A 21,028-nucleotide genomic window follows, 5' to 3' on the forward strand; every position below is an offset into this window, starting at 1 on the left:
TTCGTAAACGTGAGAGAGCAAAGAAATAACTTGATGCTGGAACTCGCATTAAATGGCCTAGGATCCGCGTACTCCCTCTCTTTGATAGCATCATACATTTAATTTGCTTCTCTAGCATTTTTCTATAAAATAATCAATAAAGTTTCAGGTTTCTTTGCAAAAAAAAAGTAACAATCGGAATCATGTGACTTTGAAATAATTTATCAATCTGTGCCTTATTTATATCAAACTCTCCAGATTTACGAAAAAGAAATTTCTTCCCCATTTATCCATTCTTCGTGATACAACATGTCTAATAGTGCACAAACTGGAACGTTTATTAATCTTTGGTGTATCGTTCGTGAAAATCGTTCTATTTTCAAAATTACTATTGCATTGGGTAACGATCTTGACGACCTTAAAAAAGTTATCAAGGAGGCGAAGCCAAATTATTTTGTTAATGCTGATGCCGACGAACTAATTCTATGGAGAACCAATGTTGCTTTGAATATACTTAGGAACAAAAAAACTGCTATTGAACCCTACTTAAACGAAAAATTAGAAGATCCAGCCGATACGGTTAGAAATACATTTCAAAACGTTGTAAGTGATAAAATTCAAGTTATTGTTGACGTTCCCGTTACTGGTGAGTCATACCATTTTTTTCCTTCTTCTCTTGCGCGTCATATTCGCCAATAATACCGAATACTTACTTATTCTTGTGCTTTTCTTTCCTGCTTCTTATCGTCGAACCGCCCAAAAAACACATTCGCGTTATCGTAGAGCAACCCAGTGGTAAGTGAGCCGTAATTAGTCAACGCGAGTGAACGCGTAACCTGGCTTGATTTTTATAACCGTGTTTCATTTTTGCTTTGCTATACAATTGTTAATACTTTAAACCTATACTGATTGTCTTATTTATTTCTTAACTTTATCATTTCCGTTTTTATTAGCTAGGAAAAGACCACGAGAGAATAATATCATAACGACAGATGGACCATTACAACCACTTTCGGGTTCATTGATGATTTCTAGAAATTTCTTTCAAGAAGTGGAATCTATTTTTTTGAATGGACAATCGTTTGTTATTCATGGTCCTTATCAAAGCGGAAAGTCGACTTTTCTGTTCCATCTCAGGACGTCATTTATTGGTAAAAGCCTAGATTTTGTGCATCTCACGATGGCAGGTGTAAAAGGATCCATATTAACCAACGTGCGAACAGGGTTTTACGATTACATGTCATTTATGCTCTTTAAGGAAACGCTTGATGAAACAAAAACTTTTGCACGTATCTACAATCTAAAGGATCCTTTATACAGTTCACGACATAAATATCCGGAATTTTATCACAATATGTAAAAACATAATAAATTTTATTTTTTTTATTTCAAATTTATACCATTAATAGCTTAAGATGTGCAGATAAACATACTTTAAAAGTTAGTAATTTATCGTATAACCATTATTTTCTATGACCATGTTAATCCGATCTGACATGCTATCTGCTAAACTAAAGAAGAGATTTTTATCAATATTATCCCATTCTTGCTGAATTATGCCTTGAAAATCATTAGCACCAAGTGATTTTTTTTTCATAACCCAATTATTAACCCTTCTTTCTACATTTCCTTTAAGAATCGCCCATAAATTTTCGATGGGGTTCAAGTCAGGTGAGTTTGCAGGCCAATCAATAACCGGAACATTATTAATCACAAAAAATTGATGAGTAAGCTTCGCGGTATGCATTGGCGCATTGTCCTGCTGAAAATTCCATCCATAACCAGCATGATAAGCATTAGGAAGTAGTTGAGATTGAAGGATTTCACGGTATTTAGCAGAATTCATGTTTTCTGTAAATAATGCAACTCCAATTGGCCCTTGGCGGCAAAATGCACCCCAAACATGAACCTTATATGGATGTTTTACCATAGGATGTACTGGATGTGGGTTTCCAGCCTTGTAACGTACAATTTGAGTATTACGAAATGTCTGAAATGTACTTTCATCTGAAAAAATTGTGTGAGTCCAGTCATCTTGGATGTGATTTAAGGCCCATTGAAGATGAGCTTCAACATGACTTTCTTTAAGAAGAGGAACAGACCATGGTCTACAAACAATATAATTAAGTTTATTTTTAAGAGTACGTTGTACAGTTCGGGTTGATACATTAAGATCTGGATACAAATTATTCAGCTTTGTTGTCATTAAAGCTGAAGTTGTTGCATTATCATTTTTAAGAAGACGGCCAAGATATCGACGTTTTTTGGTGTCAGAACAAGAGGACGACCAGGAACGGGTAAGTGTTCAACACTTCCTGTTTTTTTTAGACGATTGATAATGTCATATACTGTAGACTTTGGAAAACCAGTCATTTTAATTATTTCAGAGGGTTTTCGTATATTATTATCCCATAGCTCCTTAACAGTCAACCTTTGCATTTCAAATACCGAAGTGGGTGCCATGATTTTATTTTGCTGCTGATAAACAATCAGGTGAGAATTTTTCACGCTATATTTATGTTTAAAAAGGGCTGATCAACTTCCATTTTAATTATTATTTTGGTTGCACAAGACTTGGTGTGACAGCACTCCTTTATGCATAAAAATAAAAATTCCGAATATTTATGTCGTAAACTGTACATTCTTATCGACGAATTCCAATATATCTTCACAAAGCCAGAGCTTTGTGAGGTGACTAAAGATTTCTTCCGAGAAATTTCAAATGCGATGAATATATATTATGTTGCTGTGGGCACCTTTAAGCTTGTGGATTTGAAGAAAAGTGACAGTGACAAACTTATTTCGCCTTTCAACAAGGCCTTATTCAAACAAATGCCAATGTTCAGCATTCAAGAGATGGGCGAGCTCTTCAATCTATATCAATCAAACTTAGATAAAAATGGTGTTTTATTTAATTTGAGAACCAAGATTATAGAAGAATCTTGTGGACACCCGGCATCTTTCATGATTTTATTGAAGCTTTTTTATGATTTTCGGCCATCCCTTGATATGTGGACAAGAGTTTTGCAAAGAAACCTTGAAAGGTACATGAATGGGACTCATACTAAGTTGAAAGATGAAATAAAAGAAATGGATGACAATGAAAAGGAATATCTTCGCGAACTCACAGATTATCAGAAAGATCATTGGAGCATGGAATTAGGTGATTTAACGAACCTCGATGATATAGATAATAAGTTATTGGACATCGGAATTCTTTATATTATGGACATAAATAAAGTTGGGTTTACAAGCTGTATTATATTACGTGTTTGTATTAATGCCACTTTTCCTACATCATCAAAAAGACTATCCAGAGACAAAGTACCAAGTGATCCCGTTGATTTATTAGAACTTGGACTAAAGTTCATTGATCCTCGCACAATTACTGATAAAAGGGCTAAAAATATACATGGTCCAAGAGAAAGGGCTATGCAAGCATCACTTTTTAGTATCTTTAATGGTTTATTACCGAAACCGGAAATGATGTGCTTGATGGAGTTAAAATCTGGTGGTAATTATCTACTTGACCTAATGATAACTGATGGTGATCAAAATTTAACTGCCTACTCACTCAAATGTGGTGTAACATCGGAGCAGAAGTTTGAAGAAGCGTTTAAGCAGGCTTGGGTATATTCTGATTATTTCCATATGGAGATATGTATTGTTAATTTCCTTCCAAATAGTCACGACAATCTTAATATTCCTTATGATACTCATGACATCGTTTTAATTAGTGTTGAGCATAATTATGAATGTACTAAGTTTGCAATTCAATCACAAACTCATGAATACCAAGAAAGAATAGTTATGATTTAAGACTGAAATTAGATAAATGCGGAATGTTTCACAAGAATAATTAGATATAACTTTTGTTCATTAAATAAAGTATTGATATATTTGAAATGTGATGTCTGTCATTAATTTTTTGCTTGTATTGTAATATCTCACGTGAAGAATCTTTGCTGTATCAGTAAATTACATGATATTACAATTTGTAAGAGTCTGTGCAACATTACTTTCACTCCACTATTAGTCTATACAAAAACATAAAAAAAGAATGGAAAGAGCCCGAAAAATGTTTAGAATTTTTGATACTATAGGCAAAAAAAAATAGCACGGGTAAAAACTATCTCTCTGGGTTTCATCCTGAATCTTACTGTAGATGATACTGGTTATGTAATTGCTGAAGTTTTAAAAGGATTAGAGGACCATTTAAAAACTTTATTTGTCTTTAGTGTCTAATATCCAGAGCGTAGCGAAGGACTATTTGAAACTTTATATGTCTTTAGTGTCTAACTTTTTTAATAATATTAGGCATGCGGGATGGAAATATTATGTACGGATAAACATTATACAAAGTCAGCAACAAAATTATCCGATATGAACGTTGAGGTAAAATTATTCAAAGAATGTTAACTATATTGTTTGTTATATATAAGCCAAACAGATAATCTGATATAACCTGACCTGACCTGATCTGAAAAAAAATTTCAGGTCAGGTTTATCAATTAATCTGACCTGACCTGACCCATTTGGAACTCTAAACCTGATCTGACCTGACCTATTCAGAACTCTAGAGCTGGCTCAAGTAGTGCTCCAAAATGAGTTGAGTTGACTCGTGAGTTGGTCGAGTTGAGTCAAGTTAAATCGAATTGAAAATTACAATCAAATCGAATCAATTCGAGTTGAGTTAATAATTTAATAAAATTGAGTCAAGCTGAATTAAACATAATTCCGGCCAAATTTATGGAATTTCCTTTTTTAGAAATTATATTACACAAAACCTGAGATGAAAATTTTTTGAAAATTACAAAAATGGAATTTTGTGGAATGCTATCACTAAGGTTGCCTGCCAAAACTAAAAAGGAAATTCTGGAAGGTTTTTTTTTTTTTTATGGCAAAGTGACTTCAATTTGAAGCCACACGTTATTTATTAAACTTTATTAAATTCTATATACTAATTATAAATAAAAAGTGATACATGATGAATTTAAAGTGAAATACACTGCCCAAATAGTCTTCGTCACAAAGTAAAATCAACTAAACTAAGTTTTACAACTACCTAGACCAATCTCATGTCAAATGCTCGCTAACGAGGCCATTTGATAAAGAACTGAAAATTAATAATAAAAGTTAATAAACGACACGTAGTTAACGTGCAGCATAAAATCCAAGAATATCTCCACTGAAATATACCCTAGTAGAAATATGTATACTTATTTTGTACTTATTTTGTACTTATTTTACACTTATTTTATGCTAAAATTTCCATATATTATAAGATTAATTTAATAGTATATTTAGAATAAAATAATAATGATTTGTAAAATACTTTTAATATATTTTTAAAAAATGCATATTAGATTTTTAAAATATTTTGAATTTTCGCCTATTTAAGTATGAAATAAGTATATATTATTTATTATTATATTTAAAAATAAAATTAGTAATTATAAAATATAAAATAAGAGGTATAATAAAATATAAAGTAAATAATTTTTTAATAAAATGAATATAATTTAATAAACATATTATAATAAAATAAAATATTATAAATATTGAATTCGTATAAATTAAAAATAAAATAAGTATATTTAAAATAATTTTTTAATGAAATGAATATAATTTCATAGGCATTTCAACGGTAATTAATAGGCATTTACAGTAAAGATAGAATATTATAAATATTGAATTCGTATAAATTAAAAATAAAATAAGTATATTTAAAATAATTTTTTAATGAAATGAATATAATTTCATAGGCATTTCAACGGTAATTAATAGGCATTTACAGTAAAGATAGAATATTATAAATATTGAATTCGTATAAATTAAAAATAAAATAAGTATATTTAAAATAATTTTTAATGAAATAAATATAATTTCATAGGCATTTCATGGTAATTTAATCGGTAAAAATAGAATAATTTAATATGTATTTATTTTATGGCAAAAAGGATTCCTTAATGTGTACGATATACATTAATATTGCACCCCCACTGTACGTTAAGGACGCCCATGGCAAGATAAATGCTAAATTCATATAAATTAAGAATAAAATAAATATTTGATCTTTATAGAGTAAAAACAATATTAGCTTTATTCAAAAGTATTTTAGATATGAAAATAAAAGCTATTTTATCTTATTAGACCCGTTCTTTAAGTATATACTAATCCAGAACTCAACAAAGGTGTTGTTATACTTTAGGAAGATTTGAATAATATTTAAGATCTTTTATTCTAAAGGAAAGAAATAAAATAATAAATTAATAAATTAATATTAATATAATCCTAAATTAATACAGATAACTTACCGTCCTTTTTTGTTTAACTACTTTTTTTTGTACAGCGGTAGTTTGTTTAGCTTTTTCTGATCTTCTAGTTGAATCCTGAACTGGTTCACTATTTTAAAATTTGTAAATTTTATTATACACTGTTAAATAAAAAAAAAACAATAGAATTAGTTTATATAATTTATTACAAACCTAATAGAATCATGTTCGCCTCTGTCTTCAGAATTATTAGTTTCTTCAATTTCAGAATCATGATTCTCGTTATTTTCTTCATTTGAATTTCTATTTCCATCCTAATGTTGGATAAAAATATAAAAATTAAATAATATTATATAATGCGAAAACTTTAGCAAAGAATTACTTACAACCACTTTAGCATTTTTATTATCTCGCTTCTTTTTAAAGTAACCTTAAATTTATAAATAAATAATAATTTTTACAAATCATATCATGTAATAATACAAATTATTATAAAATTTTATAAATATTAACTTACGAGAACGTTGAAAATTATTGATTAACAGTTCTTTAATTGTCCAATCAGCTCTTGTAGGCGGAAAGTCTGGTGCCTTTTTTTTAAACTGCCGATAATAAAGCTATTAATAATAGTTAGTGGACAAAAAAAAAATATTTTTTTTTTATACCTACAGCACGAACAATTCCATTTGTTATTTGGGCCTTTTGTTCCCTATAGCTTACATCGAAAGTCACCCCTTTTTCCAAAATACAGTCTCTCATGGTTTCCTGTATAAGTTTAAATAAGCTCATTACAAAATTTGTAATGTGCTTTTAAATTTTATAATTATAAAAACATTACAAACCAAATATCCCAACCATCTTTGTTTTTGGTTTTTCAAACCTAAAGCTTTTTGAAGGTTATACTTTCCAGACTGTTTCGGAATGGGTAGCGAAATTATCTAATAATAGATTTTTAGATATTTATTTATGTTTGATTTAATGTCCTTATAATATATTATTTTACCTCTGGAGACAAATTATAAAAACTTAAATCATGCGTTTCAGTCGAAGAAGCGTGCGTTTGTAAATTATTATTTTGTTTATCATTATTATTAGCGTTATTTAAAACGTTTAAAAGGTCTTGCATTGTAAGGTTTCACGAAGAAGACATTTTTCTCGAAGAAAAAAAGTTAAAGTATCAAACATTAAAATACAAGAGTATTTATATTGAAATAACACGTAAAAAACGTAAAAAAAAAACTTTCGTTGATCCCACGCGTAAAAATCAAATACTACTAAATAGTAAAAAATAGTAAGCGATTTGTCATGTGATATAAATGTAAGCATTTTAATTGGCCAATTATATATTGCTCAAGATTGATTAGATGTAATAATACTTACCAATTATATTTATTGGTTTTTTTTCGGTTATTCGATTAAATTATTATATTGTAGAAATTTATTTTTTATATAAAAAAATGGGTTATTTCTGCGAGTGTAACAAATGTAAAAGGAATTCTTCAGATGGAAAAGGATTAATTCTTTCAAGAAGAAAAACTTATAGAAGTCATCTAATAAAGCAAAATTCTATAGATGTTAATAAAGATATTACAAGTGAGGAAAGTGAGAATACGTCAAATTCAGATGATATACTAGAAGAGGAATATGAAGAAAGTAGATACAGGTATGATTATAAATGTAATTTTATTATTATATTACGTATATTATTTTTTTAAGTTAATTTTAAATAAATTAAAGTGATGATAGCGATATGATTGAAAATACCAGAAGTTTAAAAAGAATTGATCATGGCATTGATGAAAATAAAGTAATGGCCTATATTGATAATACTAAGGATATCATAATGACCGGTATTGAAAATGATGAAAATCTGCTGAAAAATCTGGAAAATGAATCGATTGATAGTTATAATGATACCGAAATGTTAGAAGAAATGACTGAAATTAAAAGTTCTAAAAATGCAGAAGAAATCGGAGATAATCTTAGCAATACAGAAAGTGAAAGTGATAATTATAACGATGATATTTATGAAAACACTTATGAAAATGATGATAACAATCATGAAAAGGTTAATGACAAAGGTAATTATATTATATAATATTTAAAAATATTTTAATAGTAAAAATTTATATATTTGTAATTTTATACAGATGTTTCTATTGGTTTAAAGCTGCTAGAAACAAAAGTAAAACATGGATTAACTGATGCAGCATTTAATTCCATATTAAGTAATATTGGTTATTCAACTACGTTATATAAATTACAAAAGAAACTTCACCAATTAGTTGATTTAACATCTATTAGAATAGACACTTGTAAAAATAGTTGTGTTGCATTTACTGGCGATTATCATTTACTTAAAGAATGTCCTTTATGTTCTGAGTCAAGATTTGATTCAAATAATAAACCGGTTAATATTACAAGTTTTTTCTCTCTTACAGAGCGATTAAAACTTCAGTTTAATAATTCAGAAAGAGCAAAGGAATTTTTATATAGATATAATTATACAAATTCAACATCAAGTGATAATGATAATTATGGCGATATTTATGATGGAAGGTAAGTAATTATTTAAATTTATATTCAAATTTATTTATTAATGCAGATTTTATTAATTAATTTATAATTTTATGATAAGATTATATAAAAAATTAGTAAACCAAGGACTGTTTGCTAATCCAACTGACATAGCACTTTCACTATCTCTTGACGGTTTCCAGTTATTTAAACAAAAAACAAATGACTGTTGGGTCATTTTGTTCATTAATAATAATTTACGTCCTGAAATAAGAGTTAAAAAGGAAAATTTACTTATTACAATGGTAATTCCAGGCCCAAATGCTCCTAAAGATATGGATTCATATCTTTATCCAATTGTAAATGAACTACAAACGCTTGAAGGTATATATAAGTTTAATATTTTTAATAGTAGAATTAATTATAACTTTTATAACATATTATAATTAGAGGGTATTCCATGTTTTAATGGATACACAAAGCAGAACTTTCTTTTAAAAGCATATCTTACTCATTGCACTGGGGATATACCAGCGATAAGCAAATGTCTTAATTTAGCTGGTCATAATGCTTACAAAGGTTGCCGATTCTGTAATTTACTTGGGATATATAGTACAGTTAACCGGCATATATATTTTCCATTAAATAAACAGTGCAAAAATTTGGTACTTAGAACACATGAAGAAACAAAACATATTATCAATCAATTATCATTGGAAACTAATAAATCAAGAAAAGAATTAATTATAAAAGATACGGGTAAAAAAAAAAAATTTTTTTTTTAATTGAATTAAAATAAAAAATGTATTAATTACTAATTATATTTCAGGAATTAAGGGTGCAAATTTATTATTTAAATTAAAAGGAATTGAATTTCCTTGGTCTTTCCCCATAGATATAATGCATCTATATTTCGAAAATGTAGCTCCGCTTATGTATTTACATTGGTCTGGTGGGTTTTTTAAAGATAATAAACATGATGACAACTCCTATAATTTAACAAAAAAAGAGTTAGAATATATTGGAAATTTGATGAAAGAAAGTAAAAAATGCCTTCCTCTTGAAATTGGTCAAGCTCCTAGAGACATATCAAAATATCATACTGGATTTAAAGCTATTGAATGGCGTAATTGGATTGAGTTATTTTCGGTCCCACTTTTAAAAGATATTTTTATTGATAAGTAAGTTTATTCATATACAAATTATTTTTATTTACATATTAGGCCAAAGAAATAAAATTATTCGTTTCTCATGAAAAAAAATTGCTAAATTTGACCCGGCCACCCGGAAAAAAAATATAAAAATTTAACCGATTCCTAGAAATTGATTGGTTGATTTAATAAATTTTTTGCCCGGGTCACCGGGTGGAAAAAAAAATCATTTTTTTATGATTATGATTGGTCAAAACTAAAATCACATGACTAAATAAAATAAATTTTTTTATCTTTTTTTAACATTTACATGACCCGCCCGGTTATGAGAAACGAATAATTTTATTTACTTGGCCTTATAATAAGTTTAATGCAATAATTATTAGACATATAAATGGATAGATCAACTATGTAAAAGCAGTTAAACTTTCTTTAAAATATGTAATATCAAATGAAGATTTACAAGAAATTAATGATTCATTAACAACATTTTATAATTATTATGAAAAGTAAGTAAATTAATCAAATTAACAATAAATTTTTTTAATTTTGCTTAAATATAATAATAGCAATACTTATTACTTAATTTAATAATAGTGAATACTTTAAACAAGATCAAGAGCGTCTTTCTGCATGCAGAATTTGCTTTCATTACCTTTTACATATTGGCAAAAATATTGAATATTCTGGACCATGTTGGGCCTATTGGCAATTCCCCATGGAAAGGTTATGTGGGATGTTATTGCCAATGGTTCATTCATATTTACATCCATACACTAATTTAACGAATAATTTAACATTATTAGATCAGCTTAATCATTTACAGTATGTTGAAGAAGGAAAATTAATACTATCAAATTCTGATCAAAAAAAGTGGTCACTTAAACAAGTTTATGGAGCTGTTGAAGGTTATGATGACGAAGAATTTTATTGGCCATCATATAATTATATACTTAATGAAAAGGAATCAAAGGCTTTACAGAAATTTTATTCTGATAAGGTAAATTTTAATATAAATAATGTTTTTATGCTTATAATAAAATAATTATTTGATTTATTAATTTTATTTACTTTATAGGATTTAGAATTTCATGGTGTTAAATATGGCAGGCTCTTAACAAAAGATGGGCATACAATTAGTAGTGAATGGATTAAACAAAATAAATTACATTCAAGAAATAATTATTCAATTCAGGTAAGATGTATATTTTCATATTTATTAATATTATAAAACTTATTGTTTTATCTTATAGGCACGTCGTACTATTGATAAATATGCACATAGACCAAATGTTCCTCCAGAATTTATATATACTAATATATATGCCAAAGTTATTTATTTTTTGATACACAATTATAATGGTAAAATAAAAATGCTAGCATACATACAATGTGTATCAAAAATTATTACAGACAAATACAATTGCAAATATTTTACTAAATTTTGTTCATTTGAATTTATTGATATTAGATGTATTGATCATTGTATAGGCTTTATGAAGATAAATTCAAAATATTATATTTTAGATAGAGAAAATGAAGTTGATGATTCTACCATTGAAAATCTATAAATTATACTTTTAGTAATTTTATTTTATTGATCTTTTTAACAAATAAATTTTCACAAATAAATTTATAGTTTTAACTATTTTTTAAAGTCTTAAACCTTTATTTCTATTTATATCTAGTTTTATATATTTATTTTTTATCTATATATATGTTATTTTATTTATCTTTTATTTGTTTAGTTCTTTTGTTTCCATTATTATTTTGTTTGCGCTTTTGTGCTCTAGTTAACCGCTTTTCACTTTCTTTAATAACCTGATAATCTTTCAAAGTAATCACATTACCTGTTTTAATTAAATGAAGAAAAATTCCTCTAATATTATTATTACTTAATGTTGTTTCAAAAAAGCCATACTTGAGCTCTTCAAAAAGATCAATTATTTTCCATTCATAATTAATCTCTTTCATAAATGATGTTACATGTGGGGCCACAGCTTTTATATGGTTAAACTCTCTTAAGATAAATTCTTCTCTTATATTTTCTGCAAATTTTTCAACAACTTCACGTGCTTTTGATGATGAACGCTCCCCTTTTGCCTTGGAAAATTATGGTAACAAAAATCTTCTAACTTCGTATAACTACGCCAGAATTCAATTGCAAATCGTAATTTTCACCTTCGTTCAATTTCAACTACATCTTTTGAAACTCCAGATCCTTTAGCACAATGGAACATGTGAATATTCAATTTTTCTATGACCTATTATATTTAAAAAAAAGCATAACAGATAAGTTATTTTTTAAATAAGAAATCTATAATATTTTAAAATATTTACCTCGCTTTTTTTGATATTTGCTTCTATTTCAGAAAGGTTAGCAATTTCTTCATCAGAAATTATTTTTGGACATGGGATTATAGGTATAAATCCAGGTTTTTGATACAATAAGTAATTTTGAGCAGTAATACGCTCATTACTATTTGAGTTTGTAATATCCAAAGTAAAATCTTCTAAATTAGGTCGTTTACAAAATGGAAATTTGCTATAATCAAATTGATCTCCATCTTTTGATTCTTCAAGATATTTAAGAAGTGATTCTCTTATTTGTTGATAATTAGTTCCATAATTATTGAATATTGGTACAATTTCAGGAACTTTTTTAATTAAAGGTAAAAATCTTCTAATATCATATCCTATTTTAATGATACTAGAATCAAGTTGATTTGTTGGTGATGTAAATGATACTTTATAACCGGCTATATTATTTTTATCACTTTCAGAAATTCGTGTCCTTCTAGCAGCTGTTTCTATTACTTGAATATTTGGTACAGAAAAATTCATTAATCCTGCAGGGTGTTTTAACTCTAAACCCTTTCCGTGTGAATAAACAACACTTTTAAAAGCAGATTTCTCAAGCTCGACAAAAAAATTAAACGCTGAATCTAAAAAAGATATAGATACATCATTTGAAATGTCCTTTGCATAACTAGGATCATTTTCATGCAATGGTACTATTAAAAATATATATATATTAAAATTCAATTTTTCCAAAATCCGTTACAAAAATTCTAAGTTTTTACTTACTTGCTAGTTTGAAATCTCTATTATCCTTATTCTTAATTTTATCAAATTTATCACAATCTAAAAATTACAAATCTTATGTACAAAGATTAAAAATAAACGGCTAATTATATAATATTTGATAAATACCTTGAGTAGCCATTTCTGTGATTTTACCGTATTATAACGCGCTTTCAATTTATAAAAATTATTGTATTACATGTATTACAAACAAAAATCATGTGAGTAATATATTAGACAAAGATCTTCCAATGATTTTACGTGATTTAAATAGACAATTTTCAATATGAAATTCTTTAAAATTAAGCGATCAATTGTACAGTGAATTATTAATTTTTTTTTACAAATTGTGAACGCAAATTATATATTAGCAATTTAAAGAAATAGATGAATATTTCATTTAAACAATTTAAAGTTTCAATTGAACATGACAATTTAAAAATTTTTCGTTTTTGCCAATCAAAATATATTTTAGTTTTATTAATTAAATATATAATTTAGAATTTCATTAACTTTTTATATAAATAAATAAATAAAATACAAAGAATCCTATATATTAAATGATATATATAGTATATAATACACTATTATCGCCTTGGAAGTAACGGAGTAAACTCCTATAAACAACTTTGGCTTAACCATAATGCAAATTTAAGAATAGCAACCTGTTTATAAGTAACAAGCACTGGGTAATTAGAGTGATGGTAGGGTTAGGGAAGTGGATAAACTTAAACACCAGTTTACATTTGGCATAGTGTAATTACAAGAAGCTACAAATCTAAAATATATATATTTTTTTTTTAAGTAAATTTATACTAAACTAGGGGCTCGCGTGATGTACCTAAATAATTCCCTGGATGAGTACGGTATATGTAACGGTACCATAGGAGTAGTTACCAGCGTACTAAACCTACCTGAACAGTGTATCTGAGTTGCGTTCTCCTGGTCAGGTGCTCCACATGAGACAATGTCAACATAACTCATCTCGACAGATCAGCATTTATGGTCGATCTAACGTCATTCACGAATGCCAGACTTCCACATGTTCTCATAAAACAATCAACAAAAAACTGTTTCTACTTCTTATTTAACAGCATTATAACAAATTCAATAAATAAAAAGAATAATAAATAAAAAAAATAAAAAAATCAGATGATCACGTTACCAATCCGTTACACTACAACTCAACTGTGCTACGGTGGGTACACTCACATAAAATACTGGCTAGTTATAATTGTAATTTGTAGAGCGCAATTTACTATTGTATAAAGTCATATGTAGGTATTAACGGGTCCACAATTGTAATTTTATTTATATCGATTCTTTTAATTATACACCATTCTTATAAGAAATCTGCATGGAAATGATATATTTTTTATGAGTCATATATAAATTAATTTTTTTAAAAATATTATTAATGATCCTTGACCCTAGGTCATCAAAATATCAACTTTAAATTTTATTATTAAAATTAAAAAAAAATTTAACAAAAAAAAACTCCAAAAAAAAGAATCCAACCCAATCAGATTCTGAAAGTAAAACCGGAAATCCGACCCCAATCGGATTACCAATCGGATTACTCTAGATTTTTAAAAAAAAGAATCCGGATTCTGAAAAAAACTGGAAATCTGACCCCAATCAGATTACTCTAGATTTAAAAAAAGAATCCAATAAAACTGGAATCCGACCCCAATCGGATTACTCTCAATTTAAAAAAAGAATCCGGATTCTGAAATAAAACCGGAAATCCGACCCCAATCGGATTCTGAAAATAAAAAGTCCAACCCCGGAAATCCGACCCCAATCGGATTTCTAGTAGATTCTGAAAAAAGTATAAAAATTAATTTTAAATTTCAAAAAATTAGTAACTAATCATTTGAAAATTTTACTTACAAAAATAAAAAAAAATTAGGACCAAGGCTCCGGCCTTTTTTTTTGATTTACAAGTTAAAGCTTGGTGACTATCTGATGCCCAGCAATTTACGCACAACCCCTGTATTCTTTTGGAATTTTCGGGCAATGAATAATCCAATGACCTTCTGAACAGTAAATACAACGTATTGGAGATTGACTTGAAGGTTGAATTAAAGGATATTGAGGATATTGACGTGAAGGACTTTGACATGGAGTTTGATGTGAAGGAATGTGACGCGAAGGAGTTTGACGCGAAGGAGTTTGACGCGAATTAGGTTGACGCGAATTAGGTTGACGCGAAGTATGTGAACGCGAAGGATGTAGACGTGAAGGTGGTAGACGTGAAGGAAGTTGACGCGGAGGAAGTTGACGCGAAGGAGGTTGACGCGAAGGAGGTTGATGCGAAGGAGGTTGACGCGAAGGAGGTTGACGTGAAGATTGACGTGATGATTGGCGTGATGATTCTCCATCTACTTTTGTTGTTAATACTGGCGCCGTTTTTTTTACTAATAATAATTAAAAATTTTTAATTTAATAAATTAATATTAATACTATTGGATTCTTTTAATTCTTTTATCAAAAAAAAGTTTAATAATATAAATTTATTAAATAATAGACAATAAAATTTATTACTAATTTCGGATAATGATTTTGTTTTTGACAAAACAAGTGATTTACGTCGAGCCATTTCACGACTAAAATGAAAAAATAAGATTATAATTAAAGTTTTCTCTACTTTTTACTATATTGATTTTGTTTTACTTACACTTCTTCGTTATTATTATTATCATTATCATTTGAGAGAGCCTCAACAGTAACCTTAAGAATATCATTAATACCTTCAATAATACCATTGATCGCTACTTTTTCTGCCTCTATAATTAAAGAGTTGTTTTTATTGTTGTTTTTGGTGTTATTTTCTTTCACTTCGTCTTTACCTTCTTTATACATATTTTGAAAAAAAAATTAGAAAAATTGAGAACAAGAAGGTAAAAAGTTAAATTATTATTTTTTTTTTTTTCCTCATGTTTATTGACCGTTTTTTTTTTTTCTCATGTTCACTTGAGAGCATTTTTTCTGGGAATTGTTCATTATTTTATAGTGTTTGTTTAGGAAATCTTAAACATGCATTAGATTATCAATAGTTACGATAAACTTCCTATTTTAAATTAATGACATAATGAACATAGCCATATAAGAAAATCAATTGCGCAAAATAACTTAGCGCAATAAAATATAGCCATATAAGTTAGAATCCAAATTTCAAATAATTAGAATCCGCATTTTTGAATAGACACAAAACTTGGCGCAATAAAATATAGCCATATAAGTTAGAATCCGAATTTTCAAATAGTTAGAATCCGCATTTTTGAATAGACACAAAACTTGGCGCAATAAAATATAGCCATATAAGTTAAGAATCCGCATTTTCGAATGGACTGATTACATATTACACAATTCAATCTATTGTTAAGAGAAAAATAATGTCAACTGTGTCAAAATATATTATTGTAAAATAAAATTCATTCAAAATCTCAGAAAAAAAATCTCACTTATTAGTAAAAATCATAAAAAAAATCGTGCAGTCTATTGTTATAAACAAATCAAATTCTCCCTCGTAGAATTTATTATAGCGGTCTATTGTAAAATCTAAAAAAAAGAATTTTGCCGATTACTATAACACTACAATAGACCAGGCGCAAACGAATCATATGTTGTGCAATTCAAAATAGTGGCGTTGAATAATCCAGTTTTTTGTCCGGGTTTCAATTTTCTCTTAAATACTAGATTAATTTCCTTTTTAAGATAATGATATAACAAAATGTGCTTTGTGCCCAGCGTGAAATCACATGAATCTGCACATATTTTTTTTATTAACAATTAAATAAAATTACATATGTAACAAAAATACCGAAAAATAATAAAATTTCGAATTTGAAGTGTAATCGATTTTGGATAAAGATATCATAAATTTGCATATCTAATACCTCTTACCCGGATCTAAATTCCACAAATTCCTCCAAGCCCATATATACATTAATAACAAAAATCCGGTTTAATTTGTTATTGGAATACTTTTTATGTAAACATGTGACTTCAATACAGGTATTGGAGTGGCGCATCTTGTTCTCAGGTTCAGTCCTCCACTTTTTCTGAATCTTTGCTATTTTGTAACCCTTAATAATTTATAATTTTTGCGTCTCTCGATCTCTTGGTAAAATTGTCATTCAGAGTAGAGATTGATTTCATTACACTTTGTGAAATCCATCTCTGCTAATTTGGGCGAGTTCTCAACTGCCATTACCATGGTATGAGATCTTCTCTTCATTATGATATTTGTTGATTATCTCGACCACTTCATTATTCTTCTTTAATAGCATATAAATTCAAGGAAAATAACGAAAAGTAACATCTTAAATTAAAAATAAAAAAAATAAACCACTTTTACCTTAAAGTCTGGTTTCGTGTCTGAGCCAGCGTTCTACTAAATTAATTACCTCAAAGTATGACCGGCAATTATTACAAAAAAAAGAAACTTTAGTAAAATGTTTCTATATAAAGTTAATTTTTTTCAAATCACCATTTCAGGAGGCCATTTCAAAGCTGAAACCCTATTGAAGAAAGAAATGTTTTTATAGTAACGTTTCTACAAAATCAATTAAAAAAAAAGATTGATCAGCAATCATATTACGGGATCGATGATCAATCTAAAGTCTAAACTAGGGTGGCTAAACTCACCGTCACGTTACCATCGAATGGGTCAATCAGATTGGCTAATGATTAAGTTTACCTTGCGATAAAATTATAAAAATGATGAGCATACGTAATAATGAAAGAGTGTTACTACTGTACTACGTTCGCTACGTTTTTGGTTTATGTGATCATTTTTTCAGAAAAAAATTTTCTTTTGCTGCGTTTGCTGGCTGGTAAGGTTTGTTAGGTGTTTTTTGTGTGAATAATACCGGCGGGATAAGTCGTACTGGTAAGGAATTACTGGCTATTCTTTAAGTTATAGATTGTTAGTGAGTAGGAGTTTTGGTGGAGTTTCCGTTCACGGTAAAAGTAATTTACGTTCAACCTTCTAGGTTGACGATACCATCCGGTATGCTGAAAGAGACTTGAACCAAGTTCATTTCAGGGTTAACGTCTGTGATGATGCTGATGGTCCCGTTGTAATATTGAGCTCCGCCCTCGAATTGTTCAAGTACATAATCTTTGTTCCTGGTTGAAGCTTGACTGATACGGGTAGGAACGTATTTGATTTAAATGTTTTTTGGTTAGGGTTGTTTTCCATCTTTTGATATTCGTCATTATGGTGTCAATGGTATCGGATGAAGTATTTTCCTTCGATGGTGGAAAGGGCATTGCATATTAAACGTTGCTCAGTTGCCATACATCGGTTATGATCAAGAGTATGAAGGATAGGTTCTACGTTGAAGTTGTTAATAATTTGGGATTGATTGTTAATCGAGTCGATAGAGTGAATGGGTCAATTGTGTTTCAGATGGTACATTTATGTAATACATGTCATGTACGTGATGGGTCATTGCTGGTTAATTTAGTTGTTTTTCTCTTTTCTTTCAATTGTTGAGTCGAAAAATAATTGACTTGGTGAATGGTGATTTAATTATTTTTATATATACTTATTTTTTTTTATTTATTTTTATTTATAAGATCGATTGTGTAATTAATAGCTGTGGTTTATCATTTTTCTCTTTTTAGATTTGGGTTTGAATAATCAGTAGACAGGAGCGATTGTAGTGGCGATTATTTGATGACAACCTGATGTCATATAAGATGGCCGCGATTTATCGTTTTTCTCTTTTTAGATTGGGCTTGATCAATCAGTAGACAGGTGGCGATTATTCGAGACAACTCGATGTCATATTTTTTTAATTTAAATTAATAATTATTTTTTTTTTATTTTTAGTCTTTTTTTAAAAATAATTAGTAACAACAAAACCTCCCCACTATGGTAGTCATTTTTGAATAAAGAGACGAGGCTGATCCATCAGCTGAAGTCATTTCTACATTTGCGATTGACATGGGTAAAAAGTTGAAAAATTACTCTAAACTTAAATTTATTCCCAAAGATCACATTGGAAATCTTAGGCCTGTTATAAATACGAAAACCCAAATTGTATGTTATTTCATATTGTTTTAACTAATACTTTTCAAATTTATTAACACAACTATATTTAATCAAACAATAAAGTTGCCTATTGTCAAAAATGTAAAACGATCTCAATCAATAAATAACATTTAAAATACTGTATTTCAGATTTTGAAATATGAAAAGGTGCGAAAAAATTTAATTATGTAATAATATTAATTTAAATGATTTATATTTAATTATTATTAATATTAATTTTTAATACTTTTAATCATAATTATATCTGATATTATTTAGGAAAAAACCCTTCACTATTGAAGGATCTGTTTTCAGTTACAATGAAATTCATAACCGTTTAAAAGAATACAAATAAGGAAAAAATTTGCAAACTTTATTTTTTAAAGTTGATATTAAAAATTGTTTTGAAACAATTGATCATGATAAGTTTAATAGAAATAATCAATACAAAAATTTTAACTGAAATTTGTATTTAAGAATCTAATTAAATATTTATTTTTAATATATTACTAATTTTATAATTTATAATTTTTATTGATTTTTTAGACTCAGTACTCTGTAAATAAATATGAAGCAATCCGTTTAAATAATGGAAGAATTCACAGAAATCACAACTATTATACTCATAATAGCGGTAAAATGGTTTTAAATTTAAATTTTAAATTATTTACTTTTACCTTTATTTTTTTTTATTTTATTTATGATCTTTTTAAAAAACATTAGAGAAGTTTTTAAACTTTTCAGAATATTCTGATATCTTAACAAAAAGTCATGATATACGATTATTGTTGATAATGTTTTTGAATCATACAAAGAATTAGAAAGTGTTCTTGATCAATTAAAAGAACACATTAAACAAAATATAATAAAGGTAATTATTTTAATTTTTTTAAATTTACCAAATGTATTTTTAAAGGTTTATCGTCAATAAAATTTAAGATCTTAAATTATTTATTAATATAGGTCAGTAATGAATATTACAGGCAGAAGATAGGTATTCTGCAGGGATCAATTTTATCATCAATTCTATGTAGTTTTAGTTATGGAAATATGAACTTGATTTTGCCAAAAATGATGAAGATGGTGTAAGTATATTACTTCATTTATTAGATGATTTTTTGTATAGAAGTCTATAAGTCGAAACAAAGAAAATGTCGTAAGATTTACAAATATCATATCATGCACCAAGAACCCTCAGATTATAATAGAATTATAAATGATCAAAAAAGCGAGGTGAATTTTGAAATTGAAATTAATAATAAAAAATTAAACAGAACCAATGGAGGTAATTAGTTTTTTTTTTATTGTTATTTGTAATATAAATTTATATACTAATTAAATAAATTAATTAAGAATTTTTTGCATGGTGTGGCTTAAATATAAATATAAATTCACTGGAAATACTCGTTGATTTTACAAAATATACTAGTACATGTAATTATATTTTTTAATTTTATAATTCCATATTGATTTCATTAATTTTACTATTATTATATCTGTTGTAATTAGATATTTCAGATTATTTAACAGTATATTCAATAAAACAAAGAAAAAATTCAGAAAAAAAATTAATTTCGTAAGTTATATTTGATTTTTCAAACTACTGAAAATTCTTTTTTTAATATTGTTTTTTATTTTAAATTAGATTTTCGAATTGTAGTAAAATTTTTTATGATCCATTGATGAACGGTAGAGAAATTTTATTAATAAATATACATCAAATTTCTTATTAATAGCCATGAAAACACATTGATATATAAAAGGATTGAATGTGAGAAATGAAAATTTTGAAACAGGTAATATTAACTTTTATAACTTGTGATATATTTAATATATTTATATTTATTATTCTTTATACTGCAGAGGTCATATATAATGCTATTGTGCATTTTATTCAATATTATGCAATGATAAAATTTCAATGTTACAAAAGAAGAAGTTGTGTGGTAAACATTATTTTTAATTAACATTACTGT

The 21,028-nt window shown here is 27.5% G+C and overlaps 6 protein-coding genes across 6 annotated transcripts; 2 read left to right on the forward strand and 4 right to left on the reverse strand.

The window, feature by feature from the left end:
• Nucleotides 1-288: 288 nt before the first annotated feature.
• Nucleotides 289-1,339, forward strand: OCT59_008712 (uncharacterized protein; the record flags this gene model as incomplete). The annotated part of the gene is made up of 3 exons (XM_066142705.1): nt 289-625; nt 763-774; nt 933-1,339. 3 exons carry the CDS (start codon nt 289-291, stop codon nt 1,337-1,339), a joined length of 756 nt encoding a protein of 251 aa, XP_065999561.1.
• An 845-nt stretch (nt 1,340-2,184) lies between these two features.
• On the reverse strand, nt 2,185-2,442 carry OCT59_008713 (uncharacterized protein; the record flags this gene model as incomplete). The annotated part of the gene is made up of 1 exon (XM_066142706.1): nt 2,185-2,442. One exon carries the CDS (start codon nt 2,440-2,442, stop codon nt 2,185-2,187), a length of 258 nt encoding a protein of 85 aa, XP_065999562.1.
• Nucleotides 2,443-2,706: 264 nt separating this feature from the next.
• On the forward strand, nt 2,707-3,798 carry OCT59_008714 (uncharacterized protein; the record flags this gene model as incomplete). Its single annotated transcript, XM_025322699.2, has 1 exon — nt 2,707-3,798. The coding sequence occupies one exon, from the start codon at nt 2,707-2,709 to the stop codon at nt 3,796-3,798; it is 1,092 nt and encodes a 363-aa protein (XP_025165681.2).
• A 2,409-nt stretch (nt 3,799-6,207) lies between these two features.
• On the reverse strand, nt 6,208-7,380 carry OCT59_008715 (uncharacterized protein; the record flags this gene model as incomplete). Its single annotated transcript, XM_025328641.1, has 8 exons — nt 6,208-6,222; nt 6,297-6,384; nt 6,468-6,568; nt 6,641-6,684; nt 6,772-6,856; nt 6,924-7,019; nt 7,097-7,192; nt 7,258-7,380. The coding sequence occupies 8 exons, from the start codon at nt 7,378-7,380 to the stop codon at nt 6,208-6,210; spliced, it is 648 nt and encodes a 215-aa protein (XP_025165682.1).
• Nucleotides 7,381-11,647: 4,267 nt separating this feature from the next.
• Nucleotides 11,648-13,148, reverse strand: OCT59_008716 (uncharacterized protein; the record flags this gene model as incomplete). The annotated part of the gene is made up of 5 exons (XM_025328642.1): nt 11,648-12,025; nt 12,124-12,186; nt 12,263-12,936; nt 13,010-13,066; nt 13,136-13,148. The coding sequence occupies 5 exons, from the start codon at nt 13,146-13,148 to the stop codon at nt 11,648-11,650; spliced, it is 1,185 nt and encodes a 394-aa protein (XP_025165684.1).
• A 1,838-nt stretch (nt 13,149-14,986) lies between these two features.
• Nucleotides 14,987-15,871, reverse strand: OCT59_008717 (uncharacterized protein; the record flags this gene model as incomplete). The annotated part of the gene is made up of 3 exons (XM_025328643.1): nt 14,987-15,426; nt 15,554-15,615; nt 15,687-15,871. 3 exons carry the CDS (start codon nt 15,869-15,871, stop codon nt 14,987-14,989), a joined length of 687 nt encoding a protein of 228 aa, XP_025165685.1.
• Nucleotides 15,872-21,028: the final 5,157 nt, after the last annotated feature.

Source organism: Rhizophagus irregularis, chromosome 16 (genome assembly GCF_026210795.1).
Source record: "Rhizophagus irregularis chromosome 16, complete sequence".
In the NCBI taxonomy this organism is placed as follows: Eukaryota; Fungi; Glomeromycota; class Glomeromycetes; order Glomerales; family Glomeraceae; genus Rhizophagus; species Rhizophagus irregularis.